Source organism: Protomyctophum parallelum, assembly GCF_964188405.1.
Source record: "Protomyctophum parallelum genome assembly, chromosome: 2".
In the NCBI taxonomy this organism is placed as follows: Eukaryota; Metazoa; Chordata; class Actinopteri; order Myctophiformes; family Myctophidae; genus Protomyctophum; species Protomyctophum parallelum.
This window is the reverse complement of record NC_139699.1, coordinates 62918052-62945540: the sequence shown is the minus strand read 5'-3', so window position 1 is coordinate 62945540 and position 27489 is coordinate 62918052. Positions and strand designations below refer to the sequence as shown.

Genomic DNA, 27489 nt, shown 5'->3' with positions numbered 1-27489 from the left:
AATGATATGCAATAAATGTCGACACCCCACGCCAATGTAAAGTGCTTAAGTATAGTGACCTATAGAATACGATAATTTGGTCAGTTGGGCAAAAGCCTACATGGGAGACGTCAGCCACCCTGCTGGCTGCGGCGTGAGCTTATGCTATGCTTTACCGCTGTGCTGTACTCTGAATAAACATCATGGAACTTCATCTCGTCTGTTTGCCGTGCACATTTTCTCCTCTGTATGGCATAAAATATATACTTCAGGGCCTTTCTGTGTGGAGTTCACATCGGTGTCCATACCATGGGTATGGGGTTGGTGAAAGGGCCTTTCTGTGTGGAGTTTACGTGTTCTCCCTGTGTCAATTGGCACTGGGTGAAACATGTGTTACAAAACAGTGCAGTAAAAAAAAAAGAAAAAAAAGAGAGAGAGATAAGACTAAAAATATTTTTTCTAAACAATTTTCTGTCAAAATCAACACGGATTTCCACCCACCGGTTTCCTGTAAATTGAGAGGAGGAGTCTCCTCTCGGTTGGGAGGGCACTGTGTTCAATCACTGGCCGCGCAAACGCAAGAAGTGCCGTCCTTGATTGTGTTACGTGAAGCATGCGTGCACGCGTGCCTTTTGATTTGGTGTATTGCTCCAGGGCCCTGGAAGGGGTTGATTTGGCGTGTGAGAGAGGGAGAGAGCAGAGAGATGGAGATTAGAGAAGCCCTTTCTTTCCGGAGGAGGAGGAGGAGGAGATAAGTGGGTTTCGTGATTGCCTTTTCGGCGTGAGAAAAGAGGTTCTGTCAATCTCGTTGAAAATGCATGATTGAAAGGCAAAAAGGAATTCGGAGCAGTTTTGTCGTAGTTGTGGCTTAATTGACAAAGATTTACCTGGAGGCTGGAGCATCCATGCAGACATGTATAGGCTACCTGGAGGCTGTAGGGAGGATGCATCCAGACATGTATGATTTACCTGCTGGAGCATCCATCCAGACATGTATGATTTCAGCATAGTAAACAAAAATTGCCGAAGCCTGAAACGCAATACAGCATTCCAAAACACTTTACTTTTTAGTTTCCGTCGACTAAATATATTGACGATTTCGTCAACCAAAATTTGACTAAAAAGTTAAGGAGGGACTAGTGGAGTCATTTTATACGCTCGCACCCTGAAGAAGGCTTATTGTTGCCGAAACTTGTGGTATTTAGTCAACTAAAACTAGAAAAGAAAAATACTATAGATTTACCTTTACTACATCACAATTTTCTGTCAAGAACACTGGCCCGAAACGCAATCCAGCATTAAAAATAAAATAAAACACTTGTCTACAGCAGTCACTTCACTTCACTTGCTGTGGTTTCTCTTCTGTGTCCTACTTTAAGTTGTCAACATAAGTAGGCTAGCAGGAACATTGGGCAGCATGCAGGCCCGGATTAACAATGGAACTTACCTGGGACCTGGCGGGCCCTGTGCTCCTGGGCCCGCAGCTTGCATGGCCCTGTGCTCCATATAGTTACAGCTGTTGCTTCCGTCAAAACCGTATTCATAGGTCACTGGTTTCGATGTAACGCAGCACAGGAACACCTGCTATAGTGTTTTTGGTCGTCCAACAGTTTCTCAACCAGAACGTCCAGAAAGTCTGCGTCTCCTCCCGGTGGGAGGAGTCTCCTCCCGATGGGAGGAGTCTCCTCTCGGTGGGAGGGCACTGCGTTCATTCACTGGCCGCACAAACGCAAGAAGTGCCGTTCTTGATTGTGTTATACGCACACATGAAGCGCGTGTGCACGGGGGCCTTTTGATTTGGTGTATCGCTCCAGGGCCCTCGAAGGGGTTGATTCGGCACTGGCAGCCAGCGTGTGAAGTGTGTTTCAGCAAACCTAAAGTAGACATCGCGGCTGGCTGGCCTGAAAAGCAATGCATTTAGCCTAGTTCTCCAGTCTATTTTAAGGCAGTCCTCCTTTTAGAATGAAGAATCAACCTTAGAACAGTACGGATGATTTCATGAGTCCCTTAATGAGGAATTAACTTCATTCATAAAACACAACACTACAGAGACATTCATTGGTTTGATGTCGTAGCTTTGCATGTCCTAATTAATTAAACCATTTAATTACACGGCTTGGTGGAATGCTTGATTATGATTGGTCAGTCGTTGCATTCGGCGGTGTGTTATTCTGTAATAATGACCGATCAGTTCTATAACAGACCGATGCCTAATGAATGTTATTGATACTGGTCATTGCGCAAACTCCTGGGGGGACGGGGGGCGAAGGCTCTATGTCCTCCCGGTGAGGGCTCCTCACTGGCAGGTGCGTCAGTAGGAAACAACAGTACGTCCTCCCGGTGAGGAATCCTCACTGGCAGGTGAGTCAGTATAGGATACAACAGTATGTCCTCCCGGTGGGGGCTCCTCACTGGCAGGTGAGTCAGTATAGGATACAACAGTATGTCCTCCCGGTGGGGGCTCCTCACTGGCAGGTGAGTCAGTATAGGATACAACAGTATGTCCTCCCGGTGGGGGCTCCTCACTGGCAGGTGAGTCAGTATAGGATACAACAGTATGTCCTCCCGGTGGGGGCTCCTCACTGGCAGGTGAGTCAGTATAGGATACAACAGTATGTCCTCCCGGTGGGGGCTCCTCACTGGCAGGTGAGTCAGTATAGGATACAACAGTATGTCCTCCCGGTGGGGGCTCCTCACTGGCAGGTGAGCCAGTAGTAGGATACAACAGTATGTCCTCCCGGTGGGGGCTTTTTTTTCTTTTTTTTGAGTAGTGCAGCCACGTAGCTATGTGTCCTGCCTGTACGTGTCTGTCCGAGCGCGGTCAAAATAGCGTTATAATGTTTGTTTATACACGCAAGCACGCACGCACGCACCCTTGAGGCCCAGGACGTGTGGGAACATCTTAGGGTCTTTATAACCAGGTCAGGCTGACCCTGTCGATCAATAGCAGTCCATGTGTAAAAAGTACTCAAATGTTTTTCTTAAAGATGGAGTGCCACGATTTTGTCCACCCTAAAACATGATCATCAGGTATTATTATAATATAAGGAGGAAGAACCTTTTTCCAAAAAGTGTACAGTATTTGTTAAAATCATGCTTTTATGTGGACACGCCCACCATGCAGTTAATTAATTATGCCTGGTTTGCCCGGTGGGTGGTGGTGATCCACCTGAACTGAAGCCTGCACCCACAGCTGTAGTTGTATGATAAAGGGGGAGGGGTTAGGGGAGGGGCTGATAGTGTGATGTCACTATATTACTGTTTATTTCATTTCATATTTGACTGCCATTTAAAGTTTTCAAATGTATACAAATATTTAGAAAATAGCCGATCTAGAAGCTCACAATGCGTCGCATCGCAACACATTGTGATCTGCTATTTTCAAATGGTGAACATGTACGTATATAGGGCTGACGTGTTTGATATATATGTTTTGAAATAATAATCAAAGTAACTAGTATAACAAAAGTTTAAAAAAAATGCAGTGTAGTAAAAGTATACTACACTGCATATAACTATATTTGCCTCTGAGATGGAGTAGCAGTAAAACTAAAACTAATATTCCAGTAAAGTACAAATACCTCAAAATTGTATTTAAGTAAAAGGACTTAGTTACTTAACACCACAGATCAACAGTGCTGAGTCCCGTCCCCCAGTCCCCCCCTTCAAGTATAATTTGCAAATCAACAAACACAACAAGTCAGAGATCACAACCTCTATTTCAGGGAGAAAGCAGCAGCAGGTATGTATCATGACTGGTTCAGGAGAAAATGGGAGGGCGGTAACATTCAAGTCAGAGCTGCTCTAGTCTCACGTGGCCGGACCGCTGCCTCTCGCAATGTTCAAAATGCTTCCATCATACAGTCTGGACTGAGCAATGGAAGCTCTGATCGTGAGTAAAATATAAATGCTTCCGTCATACAGTCTGGAGCAACGGAAGCTCTGATCAGGAGTAAAATATAAATGCTTCCGTCATACAGTCTGGAGCAACGGAAGCTCTGATCATGAGTACAATATAAATGATTCCGTCATACAGTCTGGAATAACGGAAGCTCTGATCATGAGTCAAATATAAATGCTTCCGTCATACAGTCTGGAGCAACGGAAGCTCTGATCATGAGTCAAATATAAATGCTTCTGTCATACAGTCTGGAGCAACGGAAGCTCTGATCATGAGTCAAATATAAATGCTTCCGTCATACGGTCTGGAGCAACGGAAGCTCTGATCATGAGTACAATATAAATGATTCCGTCATACAGTCTGGAATAACGGAAGCTCTGATCATGAGTCAAATATAAATGCTTCCGTCATACGGTCTGGAGCAACGGAAGCTCTGATCATGAGTAAAATTGTATAAATGCTTCAGCCACGGAAGTTCTATCATGAGTAAAATATAAAGCGGAAGTAAAGCCTCCTCCTCACTTCCGTTTCATCTTTACAGTCGCACAAATTAATCTTAATATAAATATAAATCGTATTTAAAATATATTTTGTCAACAGAAATGACAAAGAGATTACTCTTTTGGGAGGTGTAGTTCCAGACTCTATATATAACATTCAGGAGACCAGTTCCAGACTCTATATAACATTCAGGAGGTGTAGTTCCAGACTCTATAACATTCAGGAGGTGTAGTTCCAGACTCTATATAACATTCAGGAGGTGTAGTTCCAGACTCTATATAACATTCAGGAGGTGTAGTTCCAGACTCTATATAACATTCAGGAGGTGTAGTTCCAGACTATATAACATTCAGGAGGTGTAGTTCCAGACTCTATATAACATTCAGGAGGTGTAGTTCCAGACTATATAACATTCAGGAGGTGTAGTTCCAGACTCTATATAACATTCAGGAGGTGTAGTTCCAGACTCTATATAACATTCAGGAGGTGTAGTTCCAGACTCTATATAACATTCAGGAGGTGTAGTTCCAGACTATATAACATTCAGGAGGTGTAGTTCCAGACTCTATATAACATTCAGGAGGTGTAGTTCCAGACTATATATAACATTCAGGAGGTGTAGTTCCAGACTCTATATAACATTCAGGAGGTGTAGTTCCAGACTCTATATAACATTCAGGAGGTGTAGTTCCAGACTCTATATAACATTCAGGAGGTGTAGTTCCAGACTATATATAACATTCAGGAGGTGTAGTTCCAGACTCTATATAGCATTCAGTAGGTGTAGTTCCAGACTCTATATAACATTCAGGAGGTGTAGTTCCAGACTCTATATAACATTCAGGAGGTGTAGTTCCAGACTCTATATAACATTCAGGAGGTGTAGTTCCAGACTCTATATAACATTCAGGAGGTGTAGTTCCAGACTCTACACTATAGCATTAGGAGATTGTGGAATACTTGTCTGGCTATGTGAGACTAGAGCTGCTAAACTAAAATAATCACAATATAATAAATCATGAATAACATCAATACATTCAGCTTGTAGTCATAATTGTTTTGTTTCTTGCAATCTACCGACATTTGACTATTTCAACTAAAGTTCAGTATATATTTCTATTTAGAAAAAGATGTGTTGCACATGTCCCTTTATACTTGAAACTTTTGATAATGATAAAAGATAAATCCCAGTTTTAACTGACATTCGACCAGATAAGTCATCAAAAAATAACTTCATCAAAATACATTGTACAGTAATTATACAAAAAAAATAAAAAAATATCATTAAACTGTCTAGAAAATAAGTAAACCAGTTGTCAACCATTTACTGTTTACGTTATAACAGTTAAGAAAAATCAAATGATTCAACGTCTCAACATTTTATAACAATACCATAGACTATAATTTCAAAACGACATTATTTTGTACTTTCTGAATTCATTTATATTGTACACTATAACCATGAATACACCCAACATAACCACCAGAAGTATAATAGACCCCACTGGAAACACAAAATAAAAATAAAGAAGAAAACTTCTGAATGGCAACATTCAAACTCCTCGTGGTGACACGATGCATTTACAAAACATTAAAAGTCTTTATTGTGGTCCTTCAGACATGTGTTAAAATGTTTTAACTGAAAGATCCACTCCAGTGAGTCCCCCCTCTCTCTCTCTCTCTCTCTCTCTCTCCGGCCTGGAAAAAGAACAATTTGCCTGCAAGTGTCGCTGTTGAGAGATTTCGCCCCCCCCCCAATCATCGCCTCTGCTCCGCCTGTCCTGTGGGGGTGGGGGAGTTGGGGTGGGGGAGGGGGGGTGGGGTTGGGGGGTATAATTGAGGCCAGAAAACATTGAAAAAAAGAAGGAAATAGAAACAATAAATAATTGGATGTCATGAAACCTTTAAAATTGTCAGAAACTGTTCCACCCCCGCTCCAAGGGTAAACTGTTCCACCCCGCTCCAAGGGTAAACTGTTCCACCCCCGCTCCAAGGGTAAACTGTTCCACCCCGCTCCAAGGGTAAACTGTTCCACCCCGCTCCAAGGGTAAACTGTTCCACCCCCGCTCCAAGGGTAAACTGTTCCACCCCGCTCCAAGGGTAAACTGTTCCACCCCGCTCCAAGGGTAAACTGTTCCACCCCGCTCCAAGGGTAAACTGTTCCACCCCGCTCCAAGGGTAAACTGTTCCACCCCGCTCCAAGGGTAAACTGTTCCACCCCGCTCCAAGGGTAAACTGTTCCACCCCGCTCCAAGGGTAAACTGTTCCACCCCGCTCCAAGGGTAAACTGTTCCACCCCCGCTCCAAGGGTAAACTGTTCCACCCCGCTCCAAGGGTAAACTGTTCCACCCCGCTCCAAGGGTAAACTGTTCCACCCCGCTCCAAGGGTAAACTGTTCCACCCCGCTCCAAGGGTAAACTGTTCCACCCCGCTCCAAGGGTAAACTGTTCCACCCCGCTCCAAGGGTAAACTGTTCCACCCCGCTCCAAGGGTAAACTGTTCCACCCCGCTCCAAGGGTAAACTGTTACACCCCGCTCCAAGGGTAAACTGTTCCACCCCGCTCCAAGGGTAAACTGTTCCACCCCGCTCCAAGGGTAAACTGTTACACCCCGCTCCAATGGTAAACTGTTCAACCCCGCTCCAAGGGTAAACCCGCACTACCGTCATTAAAAAAAACAGGAAGAGATGCCTGCTCTCTGCGCTTTCTGCCGCGACAGTGTGGCTGCATCCTACGTGGTCACTGGCTCTGAGTCTGGTAGTACAACAATCACTCATGACTTCATGGCGCGTATGGTCCTCTCATGACACATATAGTCGTGATGTCACTACGAAACCATCATGACTTCATGGTGCGTATGGTCATGATGCCACTATGACATCATGACTTCATGGTGTGTATGGTCGTGATAACTATGACATCATGACTTCATGGTGTGTATGGTCGTGATAACTATGACATCATGACTTCATGGTGCGTATGGTCATGATGCCACTCTGACATCATGACTTCATGGTGTGTATGGTCATGATAACTATGACATCATGACTTCATGGTGCGTATGGTGGTGATGTCACTATGAAATCATCATGACTTCATGGTGCGTATGGAGGTGATGTCACTATGACATCATCATGACTTCATGGTGCGTATAGTGGTGATGTCACTACGACATCATCATGACTCCATGGTGCGTATGGTGGTGATGTCACTATGACATCATCATGACTCATGGTGCGTATGGTGGTGATGTCACTATGACGTCATCATGACTTCATGGTGCATATGGGCACGACGATGACGAGGATCACGGTGCACGTCGCCGCCGCAATCAGCGCTCCGATCTTGCACGCCTTGGCCCGGCGGAACTCCGCCTCCTTCCTCTTGAGCAGCGAATCGTAGCCCGGCGTGTACACGTCCTCCATCCAGTACTCCAGGTGGGTGGCGTTCAGCGACTCTGGAGTCTGAATTTAAAAAAAATATATATATATTATCATTATTACTAGCGATCGGCTGGGTATGTATTCTCCAGGATGAAATGTATAATAATAATCTTTTAAATATAAATAGCAGATCTACAAGCTCACAATGCGTGCTTTCTTCTAACCTCGCTCCATAGAAAGAGAAGACCAGGGAAAGACCAGTGTGTTTTGGAGCTCAGCAATTTTAAAAGGAAAAAGATTACAAAAGAGAGAGAGAAAATAAGTCAAGATCCATTGATTCCAGCGAGGAGGAGCTGTGGCTGAAATATTGCAACAGCAAAGATTGATTCTGTTTTCAACCGGTTCTTATAGCCCCTCGGCAGGGACAATTCTGCACGGGAGTAATGTGGTATCGATATTTTAACCAATTCAGGCCGGGTACCCCTTTTGGTGTTTTAAACATTATGTTGTACTTTAGCTGTTGAATAATAGCACTACGAGCTTGTAGATGAGCTATTTTTGAAAAATCGTGAAAATGTGGCACAAATCTTTGCTTCTGGCGGGGGTCCCTGGAACAAGATATTTTCAGATGGGGGTCGGCGGCCAATTTCATATATTTTTTGTGGTCCTTGATATGAAATTCTCGGAGAACAACTGCCTTGATTTAGAAGATATTTGTAGAATCTGGTCTCAGTCCTAAATAAAATAAAACAAACTGATTCACACATTTCAAACACGCCGAAAAGGTGAAGAGAGACTGTTGGATAGACTGATTCAAACGAAGGAAAAACGCCAACATACACACTGCACTGAGAAAACACATGAAGTATAGCTTTACTTTTTTTCCCTACAACTATGCTTGTATTGTAGGCTACTAAGGTGTGTTCGAAACGTTTTGTTTTGATTTGAAGTTTTTTATTTCACAGTATGAAGAATGGGTACATTTCATTATTTCCACAGTATGTAGAATGGGTACATTTCATTATTTCCACAGTATGCAGAATGGGTACATTTCATTATTTCACATTATGTAGAATGGGTATTCATTCATTATTTCACAGTATGCAGAATGGGTACATTTCAAACAAAAGCACAGGTCAATACAAAAACTACTTTGTGAACGAGCACTGAGACTTGTTTACAACAGGGTCAGTGTCGGGATCTCTCCTCAGACAACAGGTGAGTTTAACATATTCCTCATTATTAGCTCACTGGTGGGGGATTAGGAGGGGGGAGTTGTGCCATAGCCTCAGAGCCCAACAGTTTTCACTGACGCTCTACTGAGTAGAGCGTCCTGTGAGGTGAGAAAACAACAATTACTATCTTGTCATACTACGTGCTATTTATGAGAGGGAATATGGGCTTGTCTTACCGAGCGCCGTAGGTTTCTCTGCTTCCCCGGGAAAGTCTATGAAGTAGTGAGGAGGACAGATAGCTAGTCTATCCACACTTTTCCTGGGCTGTGTGTGCTCCAGTTCCTGTTGATTTCATTGGATATCATTGGTCATCTGACCAGTTTCATTGGCTTCCATTGGATCAAATCGACAGGAACTGGAGCACACACAGCCCAGGAAAAGTGTGGATAGGAGTGGGTGCACCACTCAAAAATAGGGGGAAAAATGTAGGGCCTACAGTATGTGGAAGAAGGGGTGGGGGGGGGGGAACGGCTCTTTGAGCGGTTTTGAAGGAGTCAATGGATTCACATTTCTTAATGGCTGTTGGTAGGGAGTTCCACATTTTTGTGGCATAGGAGCGAAATAAATGTAATTTGAGCCGAATCTGGGTTGCACGTAGTTTGTTGAACTCCCTCTGGTGTTGTGGGTGTGAACTTCGTTGACATTAAGGAAGTATTTTGAGAGGTACATGGGTATCTTGGTGGTGTAGCAAATCTACCGTAGGCCCATTGCAAGTTGCTGCACTCTGTCGTCAACCCTAAGCACTTACGCCCTACACTGTTGTCCTGTCACTCTGATTAATTATTTTACTGCGAAGTACGAATATATTCATACACCCAGCTATGGTACGTTATCAGCCAGGTTACCCCCCGCCCTCCCCCCCGTATATAGTGGTTGAGCCCCACAGCAGCTTTTAACATTGATCCGGTTGCTATATGCGACGCCTTTGTCACCACCATCTATGGAGCGTTACAACTCCTCTCCATTTACCTCGGTTCAAAGCAGGATTTTCAAACCTCCATAACTCGGCAGCCATTCAAAGTTCGGATGTCATTTGTGACTTTGTTTCGCATCGCTCCCGTTTCTGGCGACAGGTAAACAGTGTGCGGCTGTGCGCTAATGATAGCCAATGGTTACAGTGAGTGTTTGCATGGGGCTACAGCGGGGAGGAAACCGATTCTCATAAAGTGGACGCAAGCGGTCCAGTACCACAATGTCCTGAGGTGGTGGGGGTGCTGATATGCAACTTATTTAATATTGAGTCATGTACAGTATCTAGCAGTACTGATGCTAGATAAACCCAGGCTTGTTTTCATGCCATGCCAGCTTGGAAACTCAACAATGGCGGACATTGTAAACAAAGTGGAAATGCAAATTTGGAACTGAAGACTGAAGAGAGGGAGGAAATCAGATCAGTTGAGCCGTTTCTGAGAGCAATTTCCATAAAAGCCCCTATATGAAGAGAAATCCTGATTGTTCAAAATTGCAAATTTGTGGGGATAGGAAAGCTAAAAAAAACACAAACAAAATTGAAAAAGTTTATTTTTATGTTATAGGTCCTGTTTTTCTTCCCATAATTATCGTCCCTGTGAGACGAGGAAGATTCACATCTGTCAAACTCGACACGGTGTAAAATCAGTGTATCTGTCACACTCGACACAGTGTAAAATCACAGTGTAAAATCACAGTGTATCTGTCACACTCGTCACAGTGTAAAATCACAGTGTAAAATCACAGTGTAAAATCTGTGTATCTGTCACACTTGACCAGTGTCAAATCACAGTGTATCTGTCACACTCGACACAGTGTAAAATCACAGTGTCACACTCGACTCCAAGCCAAGGACAATAAGGACAAGACACACACTGAAAATAAAGAGTCTGCTCACCAACCTCCTCAAACTCAACAGCAAAAAAAACTAGCTCATGGTCATGGGTCCCAAGACGCAACTTGAGAAGATTGGACATTTTCTTCTCCAGGTGGATGGCTGTTCCATCTCTCCATCCCCTGAAGTCCGCAACCTGGGTGTCATCCTGGACTCTACCCTCTCCTTTCAATCCCCCATCAAATCTGTCACTAAATCTGCCTTCTTCCACCTCAAAAACATTTCCAGACTCCGCCCCTCACTCCCAGACTCTGCTGCAGAGACCCTAATCCATGCTTTCATCTCCTCCCGGCTGGATCCAGTGGCATAGTGAGCTCATGGTGGGCCCCGGTGCGAGAATATTTTGTAGGCCCCCCACCACCGCCATGAACAAGTGTGCGTGCGCGCGCCCATGCACACACACACACACACACACACACACACACACACACACACACACACACACAAACACACACACACACACACACACACACACACACACACACGCTCACACAATAGGACAGGTATAGACTAACATTACAGGTGAGGTGACCGGCCACAAAATTAAATTATTAAATTAAATTCAAAGGGGCTTTATTGGCATGAGAACATACAATTTACAATTTAGGCATTTAGCAGACGCTCTTAATCCAGAGCGACTTACAATAATCAAGAACAAAAGCATGTAGCAAAACATATGGTACAGCAATGAGTAAACTTGTCCACTCACAGTTAACAGTCTTTGTATTGAGTTTGTGCTTGAAATGTACTGTAATTCTGCAAACAAAAAAATATTTCAATCAATCATTTAAACCAGCCTTTCAGCACCACATGCAGACAGCACCAGCTGCCAAGCTCAGTGTCCATATAATCATCAATAAACAACCTGTCCTGACCTGGGCTCAAAAACAAAACTACCACAGCCTGATGTCTCCAAACTATCAAACATAAAAAAAAAATAACACAGCTCATTATATGCCTTACAAAACCACAGCATGGAATGGATGTGGCTGTTGCCAGAGTACTCACTCATTAGAAGGTGACAAACAACCTGCCCTGACTTGGGCTCAAAAACAAAACTACCACAGCCTGATGTCTCCAAACTATCAAACATTCAAATATAGCATTATACACTAACAAAGCTTGTACAAAGATGATATATTCCACTTTCACAGAATGTCCATAACCATCAAGAAAAACACAGTTCATTATATGCCTTACAAAACCACAGCATTAATGAATGGAATGGATGTGGCTGTTACCAGAGTACTCCCTCATTAGAAGGTCACCTTACGGGCCTTGTACTCAGCAAAGTCAGCAAAGCCCTCGCTCTGCAGTTCTCAATAGAAAGTGTAGCCAATCCACTGAGTCTCTTGTCCCATGCTGCTCCTTAAATATAAGTCTTTAACAACTTGAGCTTGGAGAATGAGCGCTCTGCACTCGCTGCAGTGACAGGTATGGTGAGATATAACATTAACGCAGTGCAAACATCAGTAAATGATGCTGCCACTATATGTGTCCCTGTCAGGGCTAACTGGCACATGACAGCACAGACTTTGCAATTTGCAACTCTAGATTTATTATAATGATATAAAGTGACTTGCCATAAACCATCAATTTGCATCTGCTTGTATTAAACGACATTAAACTCACCAACATGGAAGCTGTAGGGAAAGCTTGAGTCCACTTTCAAACTGCAAAGCTTTTGTTTCATAAAAATCCACCGAATCTTTTTCCCACTCAGCTCTGCACTTCGTTTTTCTTATTTTTTTAGTTCTATCTCACTACTAGAACTTTAACTGTGAGGTAGATGTCAACAGCATCCATTTGTTTTTGCAATGTTGTGGACCGGAGCGTGGTGAAATAGTTGCTAAGATACGATACTGCATAGTGATTGGCTCTGCTGCATGCCTATGAAGAGTAGGCTACTGACCAATGAGCTGTGCCTAGCGCCTTGCTAGACACCAGGTTCCATGTCTTCCTCCTGTTCCCATAGCTCAGCTATAGCTGCCCCTTCTGCTTGTGTGTATGTGTGTGTGTGTATTCACAAAACAGCGGCCCGTCAGCTGTTTCTTTTCTTTTTTTTCCCTTCCCCTCATGGGCCCCTAGGGGGCGCTGGGCCCCAGTGCACCGCACTGGCTGCGGACTCTCGGCGATAGAGCCTTCTACGTGGCAGCCCCTGCCCTCTGGAACTCTCTCCCCTTGGAGATCCGCCAGACTCCTACATTGAACTCTTTCAAGACTGCACTGAAGAGACATTTATTTGTTCACTCTGGCTTTTGGCAACTAGTTTAGTTTTTAGTTTTTTGTCTTGAAAAGCGTCCTTGGGTTTCTTGAAAGGCGCTATATATAAATCCAAGTTATTATTATTATTGGAGACTGAGAACAGCTCCCCTCGTATACATGTAGCGCCCATAAAACTGTAATCTTCCACTACTGTACTGCATGTAGCAGCCATAAAACTGTGACTGTCCACTATACTGTACTGCATGTAGCAGCCATAAAACTGTAAACTGTCCACTACGGTCTTGTCAAGGTTGTTAATAGTCAACAAGTTAATGTCCCCTCAAAACGAATCCCAAGTGTGTTTATGAGTGAGTGGCTGCGCTGCAATACTGAGGTCACTGGAGCGCAGTAGGAGAAGATTGATGTGCTGGACCAACATCGCAGTAACGCACAATTAAGCAGCTGTTATTGATTTTTGTCTACCACACCAATTTATTTCTGTATTATTGGTGTATGACTGGCGATGACAGAGTTAGATTAGAGCTCGGGAGAAACACGCAGCTCCGCATAGGCTCTTAAGCCCCGTATATACTCTACAACAGATAGTGAAAACAGCCGATCTATACAAGCTCACGCACAATGCATCGTGATGTGATGCGTTTGGAGCCTGTACATAATGCTATTGTCTACATCGTGCCAAACGAATGGAACCCTGCCTGCCTGCCTGCCTTCCTGCCTGCCTCCCTGCCTGCCTTCCTGCCTGCCTGCCAGGCAGCGGTCCAGCGTATATGCACCCACTCACCCCGTGGCGTGCAGTGCAGTCAGAGTCTAATCCTGTGTCTCTGGGGACAGGACAGCAGCCCAAGGTTATAGCCTGATTGCTGTTCCTGACTCTCCTGGTGTGGACGTACTCTGTATTGATCACCAGCAGGTTGTTCCTCTCCATGGTGTGGACCTATACGTATACTCTCTCAGTATTGATCATCGATCAGAACATCTGAAATCAATGACTCTGAAGGTGACCCATTCACCAGCAGGGTGTGTTGTTTAGTGATTCCTGAGAAGCTGGTCTGGCGTGTCTTGCATCACTGGCTATACTAAGAATGTGTGCATGGGGAATTAATGCACGTCACTGACCGTGCAGTTAATTACCATGCTAGCTCGGTGGTGTTACGTCATTTACAATGGGGCTGACCATAGAGTTAATAAATCGCACTCGTGTGAAGTGAGGGGCGCTATATGGCCCATAGCACTTACCCTAACCCCTTAGATAGAATTTCTGTTGGCTTAGATAGCATTTGACTTAGACTTATAGCATGTTATGTAGACAGCACTATAATTGTATTGTATATAGTCATAGCACGCCATAGTACATATGTATAGCATAGTAGTGAATATGTATAGTTTATTATGTATAGTGTATGTATAGTTTCATCATATAGATATTCCACTGTTACCTTCTTAGCTTACGCATGTTTCATGATAAATGCTTTTATGTGATGTATTCCCATGCTTTTGTTCTTGCCTAAATGTAAGTCGCTCTGGATTAAGAGCGTCTGCTAAATGCCTAAATTGTAAATTGTAAATTGTATATGATCATACAGCGTCACATTCCGGTCAATCACTTTTGGCGTCCTCACTTTTCTGTCCTCAATTTTTGTCCTCACTCAGCCAATCAGAGAGTACCCTGAATGCAGACCGATTCACCTCGCAAAAAAAAAGGCTTGATTTGAAGTTATTTCATTTGCATTAAGTGAGCACGTTATGAGCACGTCAGGGTGATTTTTACAGAAGACCAAAGGTAACGGGACGCCCCAGCAGTGTCAGCCTATTAGCCAGTAATGGCTGTCTGTCAGACATTGATTGATTGCACCGATAATAAAGTTACGTGTTCATTTCAGTGACTAAAACGATGATTAAAAATGTTCGTCGACTACCCTTTTTTCACTGTGGAAAACTAAACGAAAACTAAACAAAAACAAAGTTATGATGACTAAAAATCAAGCTTATAGCGTTAGTTCATCAGCTGCCTCTCCAGGCCACGCCCTCATTCCCACAATTTATTTCCCTTTTTTGTGCAGTCTGTGTTTTTATTTCTTTATTGGACAGCTGCCCCCCCTTTGCCAACTTGTAGACTTTTGAATTGTTCTTAATGGACTTTTAATCTGTTTAAATCAATGACCTCTTCCATACAGGAAAGGATTCCAAATAAGCCAGATGGCTTCTTCCTTTCCTTGCATTGTATTTTTGTTTCTTCGATATGTTATTGTCTATTCTTTGTGCTAAATAAATAAACCTAAACCTAAAACCAATTCAGGCGGCCTACTTAAGCAGCCTCACCTCACTACTCTTTTTCCATGCTGAGCTGTCAAGCAGCTTGTGCGGCGTCCGCGTGACTCCTCCCTGTAGTTCTTAGTCCAGGGGTTATGGGATATTATTGTATTGTTTGCGATTGTGTAGATGCATTGTGTTGAATCACGTGTTGAGATGCATTGTGTTGAATCACGTGTTGATGTGTCATTACTGTGTATTGTTGTTCATGGAGTATTGTATCTTTGGCTCTGGAGGGTCGTTGATATCAGACCTGTGTCTCGGTACACAGATAATCTGATCACATCTGATATCACATGAGCAGAGCCACACCGCCATACTAACATGCAATAGCTTTGCAATAAATGGTTCATGGTCAATCTGAGCTGAAGTGTCTCAATGAACAAAGACTAAGTTTATTTGTTGACAATTTTGTCAACAAATAAACTTAGACTAAAATGTCAGCGAGGGAATAGTGAGAGATCCAGTAGAACTAAAAGACAAGTCATTTTTACAAGTTGTTTTGTTGCGCTCAGGTGTTGCTCTTGAAACGAAGTGTAAAATCAGCTATTATGACGACTTCAAGGCGCCGCCAAAATAATCTTTTGTCGACAAAACCAACTGTAGATTTAGTCGACTAAAATCAAATGACATTTATTCGACAAAAAAACTACACCAAAACTAAAACTTTCAGATGACTAAAATGTGGCTGAACGTATAACAACCCATTCTCTCTGCCATGTTGGAAAGAGGCTGGTGGTGAGAAATGTGACTTGATCTGATCTGTAAGTCTCTCTTGGCAGCGTGGTGAAGGCCACACAGCAAACATCAATAATACAGAACTCTGGCTGCATCAAAGCGTTACAGACCCACTTTCCTCCCATGTCTCTGCACGTACTGTAGCATCGTACACACACACACACACACACACGCGCGCGCACATGCGTATACGTGCGCACGCACACACACACCAAGCCGCACACACGGGACACCCATGTGACTAATAACCTGTACAGACTTTATTGAATGTGTACTCTGGAATATGATACTAAAGTCTGGATGCAGGCAATAACATCTTCTATACACACTTTCTACACCTTTTTATTTTGTCGACATAGAAGCCACTAGAAAACCCTGCTGCACCACCTAAATAAGGCACTCAATAATCTGTCTCCCTCCTAGCTGCAGCTATAGCTCTGCGATGTTCTGGAACCTCATTCGATAACCTGACTCCTTCCTATAGCTCTGCAGGACCTCGCGTCCGTTCCCTCGGGTCCAGTGAAGCCAACCAAAGGTCAAGTATACCGTACCACTAAGATACCATGTACCTGTCTAAATACTTCACTAAGATACCATGTACCTGTCTAAATACTTCACTAAGATGCCCATGTACCGGTCTAAATACTTCACTAAGATACCCATGTACCTGTCTAAATACTTCACTAAGAAACCCATGTACCTGTCTAAATACTTCACTAAGAAACCCATGTACCTGTCTAAATACTTCACTAAGAAACCCATGTACCTGTCTAAATACTTCACCAAGATACCCATGTACCTGTCTAAATACTTCACTAAGATACCCATGTACTTGTCTATATACTTCACTAAGATACTGTCTAAATACTTCACCAAGATACCATGTACCTGTCTAAATACTTCACCAAGATACCATGTACCTGTCTAAATACTTCACTAAGATGCCCATGTACCGGTCTAAATACTTCACTAAGATGCCCATGTACCGGTCTAAATACTTCACCAAGATACCATGTACCTGTCTAAATACTTCACTAAGATACCCATGTACCTGTCTAAATACTTCACTAAGATGCCCATGTACCGGTCTAAATACTTCACTAAGATACCCATGTACCTGTCTAAATACTTCACCAAGATACCCATGTACCTGTCTAAATACTTCACTAAGATACCCATGTACTTGTCTATATACTTCACTAAGATACTGTCTAAATACTTCACCAAGATACCATGTACCTGTCTAAATACTTCACCAAGATACCATGTACCTGTCTAAATACTTCACTAAGATGCCCATGTACCGGTCTAAATACTTCACTAAGATGCCCATGTACCGGTCTAAATACTTCACCAAGATACCATGTACCTGTCTAAATACTTCACTAAGATACCCATGTACCGGTCTAAATACTTCACTAAGATACCCATGTACCTGTCTAAATACTTCACTAAGATGCCCATGTACCGGTCTAAATACTTCACTAAGATACCGATGTACCTGTCTAAATACTTCACTAAGATGCCCATGTACCTGTCTAAATACTTCACTAAGATACCCATGTACCTGTCTAAATACTTCACTAAGAAACCCATGTACCTGTCTAAATACTTCACTAAGAAACCCATGTACCTGTCTAACTACTTCACTAAGATACCCATGTACCTGTCTAAATACTTCACCAAGATACCCATGTACCTGTCTAAATACTTCACTAAGAAACCCATGTACCTGTCTAAATACTTCACCAAGATACCCATGTACCTGTCTAAATACTTCACTAAGAAACCCATGTACCGGTCTAAATACTTCACTAAGATACCCATGTACCTGTCTAAATACTTCACTAAGATACCCATGTACCTGTCTAAATACTTCACTAAGATACCCATGTACCTGTCTAAATACTTCACCAAGATACCCATGTACCTGTCTAAATACTTCACTAAGAAACCCATGTACCTGTCTAAATACTTCACCAAGATACCCATGTACCTGTCTAAATACTTCACTAAGAAACCCATGTACCGGTCTAAATACTTCACTAAGATACCCATGTACCGGTCTAAATACTTCACTAAGATACCCATGTACCGGTCTAAATACTTCACTAAGATACCCATGTACCTGTCTAAATACTTCACTAAGAAACCCATGTACCTGTCTAAATACTTCACCAAGATACCCATGTACCTGTCTAAATACTTCACTAAGAAACCCATGTACCGGTCTAAATACTTCACTAAGAAACCCATGTACCGGTCTAAATACTTCACTAAGATACCCATGTACCTGTCTAAATACTTCACTAAGAAACCCATGTACCGGTCTAAATACTTCACTAAGATACCCATGTACCGGTCTAAATACTTCACTAAGATACCCATGTACCTGTCTATATACTTCACTAAGATACCATGTACCTGTCTAAATACTTCACTAAGATACCCATGTACCTGTCTATATACTTCCTCAATGTCAACGAAGTCCACACCCACAACACCAGAGGGATGTGCAACCCAGATTCGGTTCAAACAATTAAGGGACTAAATTATTTTCGCTCCTATGCCACCAAAATGTGGAACGCACTACCAACAATCACTAAGACATGAGAATCCCTTGACTCCTTCAAAACCTCTCTCAAAGGGCACCTACGGACGGCTGCAATTCCAAACTGTAAATAAAGTCCCCACCCACCCCCTTTTCCCTTTACTGTATATATATTTTTTCCTTTTGTAAAAAGGAAAACAAATATATGATGATTTCCAGTTTTTTGTTATATATTTGTACGTCTCTAAATGTTCTGATGAATTTAAAATGGTGGACCCTGTTGTAAACAAGTGTAATGATTTATCAGTGTGTCGTCCACAGTAACAGTCTTTGTATATATATCATCGAGGTTTGGATTGGATCAGCCAACAGTGAGCAGATCAACCGTCGGACCCATTTCGCAGACGGTAAGCCTGTTGCGTCATTTCCTGTGTTGCCTGTATGCTGTCTGACCAAGGGGCCAGCTATGCACTCCAATGTTGAAGCGCTGGGCCCTAGTGGTAAGAGGAAGGACTGCAGGCGGACCTGTGGATTCTTGACGAGGAAACCCCGTGCAACCGAGCGCTCAATGTTAAAGCCCAGCTACACTTCCGCATTTGGACCATAGAGTATATATACAGAGAAGACACCCGGGTTCTCCTCCCATCCACTTGCATTGAGTTGCTCAAAAGCGCATGAGGCGGATTCACTCCTCCTTCCGGGTAGGAACAGAGTGCATTCTGGGACGGATTGCAATGGTGAGTGGCCCCAAACACATGAACGCGCTGCCGTTGAACGCGCACGAGCGTCGTCCGTCGTGAACGTGTACAATGATAGTCAACGGACAGCGCGTTCATGTGTTTGGGGCCAGGCTGCAATACCTTCATTCGGCCACTATGTCCATTTCGCCTCAAGATTTCCTCTGGGTGCCTTCTCTATAAATATATATACTCTAAGATTTGGACACCAAAATTTGGTGTCCAAATGCTGAATCAGCGAAAAAATGCGGAAATAGACGGTACTTCCGGCAGCCTTCCGGGTGCTTCAAAACGCCACTGAGCAACTTCCACTGACATGAATAGCGGAGGGGGCGGAGCTTCGCGCCAGTTTAGTCTCTATCCTTTTAATACTCTATGTGTCTGACGGCTGTGTTGTTGTCAGCAGCACGAACGGGACAAACACCAAACATTTTTGTATTGCGCTGCTGTGATTCAGACACACACTGTCACTGTTAACTATCTTACTCTGTGGCGATCCTATCGCTACTCGGGTTGGTTGTTTGGCGGGGCGACCGTCCCCTTCTGTCGGCTCAGCCGGGCGATTGTGATGGCTTTCCGCCAACACCACCCCTTCCCTCCCGGAGGGCTTCCCTCTCGCTCTAGCCCTCTCTCCTGCGCCGTATGCAATATGTATACAGTTACAGCCCTGACGCCTTTGCTGCTTCGGACGTGTGTAACAAGTGCAGTGTGTTTGCGGTGCTGGAGGAGAGGCTCAGCGAGTTGGAAGCAATCCTAGCTAGCGGTGCAAACGTTAGCTTAGCCCGAGCTCACACACAACCACGGGGAGCCCACCACCATTCACGATTGAGGGGCATTTCATCGCCATCGCCGGCTGGTCTGGGCTCCCAGGACGGCTGGGCCAAGGTGGCTGCTACTGGTCGAAAGCGTGGAAGTAAACAAAAGCACACGGGACACCAACCACTTCACGTTTCAAACAGCTTTTCCCCACTCACTGCTATACCCGTTGAGTCTGAGATTTCAGTTCCACTTGATGGCCCGCAACGCAAGCGGCAGCGTGTCATTAAGAACACAACTCTGGTTATCGGTAGTTCTATAATGAGAAACGTGAAATGAAAGACTCCAGGAACTATAGTCAAATGCATCCCCGGGGCCAGAGCGGGCGACATCGAATCAAATCTGAAACTTATTGCTAAAAGTAAATGTAATCGCTATGATAGGATTGTAATTCATTGCGGGGGCAACGACACTCGACTTCGGAAATCTGAGCTTACGAAGATGAATATTGAGTCAGTTTGCACATACGCAAAGACAATGTCGTACTCCGTAATTTTCTCTGGTCCCCTGCCAAACATGATTAATGATGACATGTTTGGCCGTATGCGCCAACTCAACCGCTGGTTGTCTAAGGTGGTGTCCAGATATATAAATGGTGGTGTCCAGCTTTATAAATCATTATAAAACCTTTGAGGGGAATACTGGTCTGATAGAGAGAGACGGCATACATCCAACTTGGGACGGTGCAAAGCTCATCTCTAGAAACATGGACGATTTTATAGATACATTATGTAGAGAGTCCCAGAGTTGGGACCAGGAAGCAGAGTTGCAGTCCTACACAGCTCTCTGTGCTTCCTCCAGTGCAGCCGCCTACCCCACCTGTCCTACAAATCAGAACTATACAAACTATACAGTCTCTGTACAGGCTGAACAAACCATATAGGCTGCACAAACAAAAACTAAAGGAAATAGGAGCTGTACATACAAACTTGATACAAATCAAAACCAATACAGTAGTACCACAAAATACAAATATCAAATGTGGATTTCTAAATATTAGAGATCTACGCAAAAAAGGAACATTAGTAAATTAAATCATATCAGACAATTGTCTTGATCTATTTTGTCTGACTGAAACGTGACTGGGTGAGCAAGAATATGTCAGTTTAAATACAGCCACCCCACCAAGTCACACCAATGCACATATACCCAGAGACAATGGTCAAATTGGAGGTGGAGTTGCTGCCATCTTCAATTCAAGCCTAACAATTAGTCCTAGAGCCAGAGCTACATACAAATCATTTGAAAGCTTGATTCTCAACCTTTCACACCCAAGCTGGAAATCAATACAGCCGCTGATAGTCATTAAAAAATACACTGATTCCTCCTTCTTTTTACACTGGATATAATCATACTACAGTCATATATATATATATATATAATGATACTACAGTGTGTGTGGATATATATATATATATATATATATATATATATATATATATATATAATGATACTACAGTCTCCAGGCAGGCTAACGTAACGTGACGATACGTCTTGTCCGTCACACCGCGTCAAAATCTAATATTCTGGCGAACAACAACGGAAGCGAGAAAAGAAGGCATGTGTCAAAACAACAGCCCCGTTGGTGGTGGAAAAAAAACCTGAGTCCGCAGAAAAACAAAGCAAAGCATCCACACTCTGACAGGGGAACAAGGGAAGGATGCACACGCGCATGCACGCGCACACACACAGTCTCACAGGGGAACAAGGACGCGCGTACACACAAATACACATTTCATGCAAGTAAGCAACACTGGCTTGCCTTGTAATACTTGAAGGATGCAGACAGAGCCAGGCTTCCCCTCCACCCCTCTCTGTGTTGTGATGTCAGCAGTCTACACAAGCTGCAGCAGTGGCGTGCGTAAAGTAACTATAAGTACATTTACTCAAGTGTCGTACTTAACCACGGAGCCGGAACCGTAGTAACCGTAGGATTTAATTTGTCATGCATGCCCGCCTAGAACCGTAGCCTATATGTTTTCCAGGGTTGTTATACGTGCCACGTAGTGTATAGGGTTGCTCTGTGTATTCCTCCCCTGTCTCTCCTTGCCTCCACTCTGTCATCCTTTGCAGGTTTGAAGTCCAGTCACCTCATCTGTCAATCAGCCTGTTACCTGACTCCACCCTCATCCGATCACCATTACCTGCTGCCTACAGTATAAAAGGCTCAGTTCCTTCCACCTGAGCTCACTCTCTCAACCAGTTCATCTCATTTCAGTTTGTTTGTAGTCCCTGCATCCTTATATTTTGTCTACCTTTTTGAGTATCCCCCAGAGCAAACCTTGACCTTATGTTTTACTTCAGTTTATGTTCTCCTACTATTAAGGCTGTCACGATTCTTGATACGTATCGAAATCGAATCGAAATTGACGTTCCATACAGTGTATCGAAATCACGAGCCGACTCGCGATATTTCATTGCATGCTGCACACGTCCGTCTGTTTTTTTCACCCCGGAACGTTTCTCACGGGACGTGTTTCAGCCAGTCGGACCGGATACACAACGGTGCACCAAGACCCCTTTTCCACCGGTTGGTTCCCAATGGGAACCGGTTCAGTTCTTTTTGGTTTTTAGTCCATGAGCCAGAGCTCCAAAATTGGTGGGCAAACTATACCCTATATTAAATTGTTTATAGGATCAATACAAGTAAATTAATACATGATAACCCTTCCACAGTAGTAGATTTTTCATATTTTCGATTATTTTGCATATTTTCCTACATTCCTCATTTGCATATTTAAAAATGTATTTTTTTTAATACAATAGATCATCTTCATGTAAGTACTCAATTGGGGAAGTTTCACGGTGATAACAATCTAATATAGGTATGGTTTTGCCCACTCAATTCATAATTAACGTTTCAATTTTGGAGCTCTGGCTCATGGACTAAAAACCAAAAAGAACTGAACCGGTTCCCATTGGGAACCAACCGGTGGAAAAGGGGCCCAAGTGTATCATTGCGTGCAGTCAGCAGAGAGAGCAGACAAATCGAAGGTTGAATCGAATCGTGGATTAGGCAGAATCGTGACAGCCCCTACCTACTATGTAAATTCTGTAGTATATGCTTTGCCTTGGGACAGGTAAGACAGAGAGGCCTCTATACACAGGCTCCACGTAGGTATAGAACCTTGTTAACCCATTCTGAACGGGTACCCATTTTGGTGTTAGCATCATGTTATGCTTTAGCTATTGAAAAATAGCAGATCTACAAGCTCATAGCGCGCCACCGAGTGGCGCGCTACGAGCTTGTAGGTCTGCCATTTTTGAAAAATCTAAGAACGACTGACATTTTTAGAATCTGATCTCAGGTCAGAATGGGGTTAATCAGACCAGTGTGTGTCCAGTGGAAAACCTCGTATGAATCTGATCTCAGGTCAGAACACACAGTTTCACCCGTGTCCCTTGGTAGTGGCCTAACTGTTTATGCATTAATGTGTGCTTGTACTTTTGTGTACTTTAAGCACATTTTGATGCTGAAATATACTCGATACTGATGAAACAGAGTATTTCTACATTGCAGCATTGACACTTATGGTTCTGTATTGTGACGTCAGTCGACAGACAGACAGACAGACAAGACAGACAGACAGACAGACAGACAGACAGACAGACAGACAGACAGACAGACAGACAGACAGACAGACAGACAGACAGACAGACAGACAGACAGACAGACAGACAGACAGACAGACAGACAGACAGACAGACAGACAGACAGACAGACAGACAGACAGACAGACAGACAGACGGGTATATACCTGCAGCTCCATGGCGCTGAGCTGCTTGGCCTTCTCTCCTCCAGAGTTTCGCTTGTACTCGTCGATGGTCCAGGAGGGCTGACCGGCGCCCCCCCGCTTGGCCTCGGCCAGGCCGCTGAGCCGCAGGTCGGTGTACAGCGGGCTGCCCTTCACGTGGTGGGGGCCGGGGGGGGCCTTGGCGGCGTTGGGGGTGTTGTAGGGGTGGGGCGAGAACACCTGCTCTATCAGGTAGGAGGACGAGGAGGACGAGGGTACGTCCTTGGGGGGCTTGGGCGGCCGGTGGGGGACCTCGCCGTACAGGCGCTCTATCCGCTCCTGAAGAGAGGATATAGAGCATAGAGAAGGGGGATTATAGAGCAGTGATTAGATTCTGAAACTTTTCTCCACCAAGGAGCCCCACGTTGATGTATATATTTGAACGCGGACGACCCCCATCCCTGAGTAAAAATACTCTTGTTACTACAAGTACCAGTTCAGGATTCAGAATCCACTTGAGAAAGTACACACTATGCAGAAAATGCTGACAAGGTTTCAAAATGTATCAGTTCAGAATCATTTGAAAATAGCAGATCTACAAGCTCACAATGCATCGCGTTTGCAATGCTATTTTCAAAGGGTATTTAAATGTATAGGTCTGAAGACATTAATGCATGGTTTGTAATAATAGGCCTAATCAAAATCTACAAATGAACTATTTCATTGCGGCTATAGCTGTTACCATAAATCCCAGTTCCACCGTCAGCGTCCACTTTAGGAGAAGGAGTTTTGTCCCCTAGCGGCGGGGTCCGGACCTGGCGCAAAAATAATTAAAGGTATATTCAGTGATTTCACTAAAAAAACCTTAGGTTTTGTTTTTGGCTTTCGTCCAATCAGGATAGAGAGTCAAAAACGAAACCTAAGGTTTTTTGACCCCCAGGGGTTAACTGGGGACAGGGAGGAACTCCTTATATGGCCAGCACACTCTATAGTAGGGAGGATTATCACAACAAAACAAAAAAATTAATTATATTTGAATTAAGTGAAATCACTGAATATACCTTTAACTATAGTAACTCAAGTCTTCAAAATAACATAGTGGAGTAAATGTTCAATATTTGGATCTGACTCATCTGAGATGTATAGTGGAGTAGAGGTAAAAGTATTGTAAATTGTAAATACAAAATGCCTCTATTGTACTTGAGTGCAATACTTAGTAGTAAATGTACTTCCCACCGCTGGGATTTAGAGACGGACACAGTAACCCCATTTCTCCTGAGAGATGAAAGCTTGTGCTGTATGATGCATTATGCAGTGTACGTCCTCTGTTTGTGTTCTACTGAAAAAACAGGTGTTTTGTTTCCCCTCTGTGAAAGAGCTGGGACACTATATGGGAATAAACTCACTGTGATTACACAGCTTTAAATGAGAAACACAATGCTCAAACGCTGTTCATGTGTTGCGACAGTTCATTTGGAAAAACACAAGGCAGCCAATATCTGATAGCAGAGCGAAGATTTGCTTTAAAATATAATCTGGCTTGCTCATACCAGCCAGGAGGCAAATAAACAAAACGTGTATTTATTTCCATCCTACTAACAAAGACAGATGCAACCTAAGGCCTATTCATAGTCTGGTTCTAAGTGATAAGGTGCAGACCACCAAAACGGTGGTTAGTAAAAAGAGAGAGATGTGTTTGGGTGAGAGTGAGAGGTGAGTCTCTTACCACCTCGGCTCAGTGACGTCCTGTTGTAGTTTTAGTAAAAACAAGAGAGATGTGTTTGGGTGAGAGGTGAGTCTCTTACCACCGCGGCTCAGTGACGTCCTGTTGTAGTTTTAGTAAAAACAAGAGAGATGTGTTTGGGTGAGCGCCGCGGTGAGTCTCTTACCACCCTGGCTCAGTGACGTCATGTTGTAGTTTTAATAAAAACAAGAGAGATGTGTTTGGGTGAGCAGTGAGTCTCTTACCACCCTGGCTCAGTGACGTCATGTTGTAGTTTTAATAAAAACAAGAGAGATGTGTTTGGGTGAGCGTTGAGTCTCTTACCACCGCGGCTCAGTGACGTCCTGTTGTAGTTTTAGTAAAAACAAGAGAGATGTGTTTGGGTGAGCGGTGAGTCTCTTACCACCCTGGCTCAGTGACGTCATGTTGTAGTTTTAATAAAAACAAGAGAGATGTGTTTGGGTGAGAGGTGAGTCTTACCACCGCGGCTCAGTGACATCATGTTGTAGTTTTAGTGAAAACAGAGATGTGTTCTGGTGAGCGGTGAGTCTCTTACCACCGCGGCTCAGTGACGTCATGTTGTAGTTTTAATAAAAACAAGAGAGATGTGTTTGGGTGAGCAGTGAGTCTCTTACCACCCTGGCTCAGTGACGTCATGTTGTAGTTTTAATAAAAACAAGAGAGATGTGTTTGGGTGAGCGGTGAGTCTCTTACCACCGCGGCTCAGTGACGTCCTGTTGTAGTTTTAGTAAAAACAAGAGAGATGTGTTTGGGTGAGCGGTGAGTCTCTTACCACCCTGGCTCAGTGACGTCATGTTGTAGTTTTAATAAAAACAAGAGAGATGTGTTTGGGTGAGCGGTGAGTCTTACCACCGCGGCTCAGTGACATCATGTTGTAGTTTTAGTAAAAACAGAGATGTGTTCTGGTGAGCGGTGAGTCTCTTACCACCGCGGCTCAGTGACATCATGTTGTAGTTTTAGTAAAAACAGAGATGTGTTCTGGTGAGCGGTGAGTCTCTTACCACCATGGCTCAGTGACGTCATGTTGCAGTTTTAGTAAAAACAAGAGAGATGTGTTCTGGTGAGCGGTGAGTCTCTTACCACCGCGGCTCAGTGACGTCATGTTGAAGTTTTAGTAAAAACAGAGAGATGTGTTTGGGTGAGTCTCTTACCCCCGGGGCTCAGTGACGTCATGTTGTAGTTTTCTACAACATGACGTTGAATAAGTATATGAATAAGCCTCCAGTGTTCTGTCAAGGCCCATTATTTATTCTGCATTTGAGACACGGACCACCATTTGATGACTTTTAGCCCCTCAGACCCAAAACTAGAGAAGAAGAAGAAAAACTATATATATACTAGATATAAACAGGCGATGATGATAAAAAAGGTGCTCACACAGATCAAACGGGATCAAGGCATAAAGAAAAAAAGAGGCGATCCGCGCGGCACTCAAAGTTAAAAAGAGGAGGAAAGCCTTTATTAAATTAAAAAGGCATGCTGCGAACATGTTTCGACCTAACCTGCCCTGACGAAGACCGCAATGTGTAATTATTATTATCATATGTAATTATTCCACTGCACTCTGTGGGAACCGTTCATAGCCGTGTGTCTATAATTGCCGATCATAATTCAACAATAATAACTCATTACGCTACAAGCCACTTTTTCTACATTATTTTAAATTGATTCCCAAGGAGCAGCAACATGTTTGTGCATAATTGCACATTCTTCACGTTTGCCATGCGTTGTTATTTCTTCCGAATAAGCAGGATAAACAACATTTTTATGG

General features: G+C 43.5%; 1 protein-coding gene across 1 annotated transcript in view; it reads right to left on the bottom strand.

Annotated features, from left to right (window-relative positions):
* Positions 1-7646: 7646 nt before the first annotated feature.
* minar1 (membrane integral NOTCH2 associated receptor 1) overlaps positions 7647-27489 on the bottom strand; it is a gene marked incomplete at both ends in the record, with an annotated part of 36421 nt that continues 16578 nt past the window's right edge. Inside the window, 2 exons of the mRNA XM_083759412.1 lie at positions 7647-7844; positions 23999-24313. Of these exons, the coding sequence (XP_083615538.1) occupies positions 7647-7844; positions 23999-24313 (513 nt within the window). The remainder of the gene's footprint in view (positions 7845-23998; positions 24314-27489) is intronic.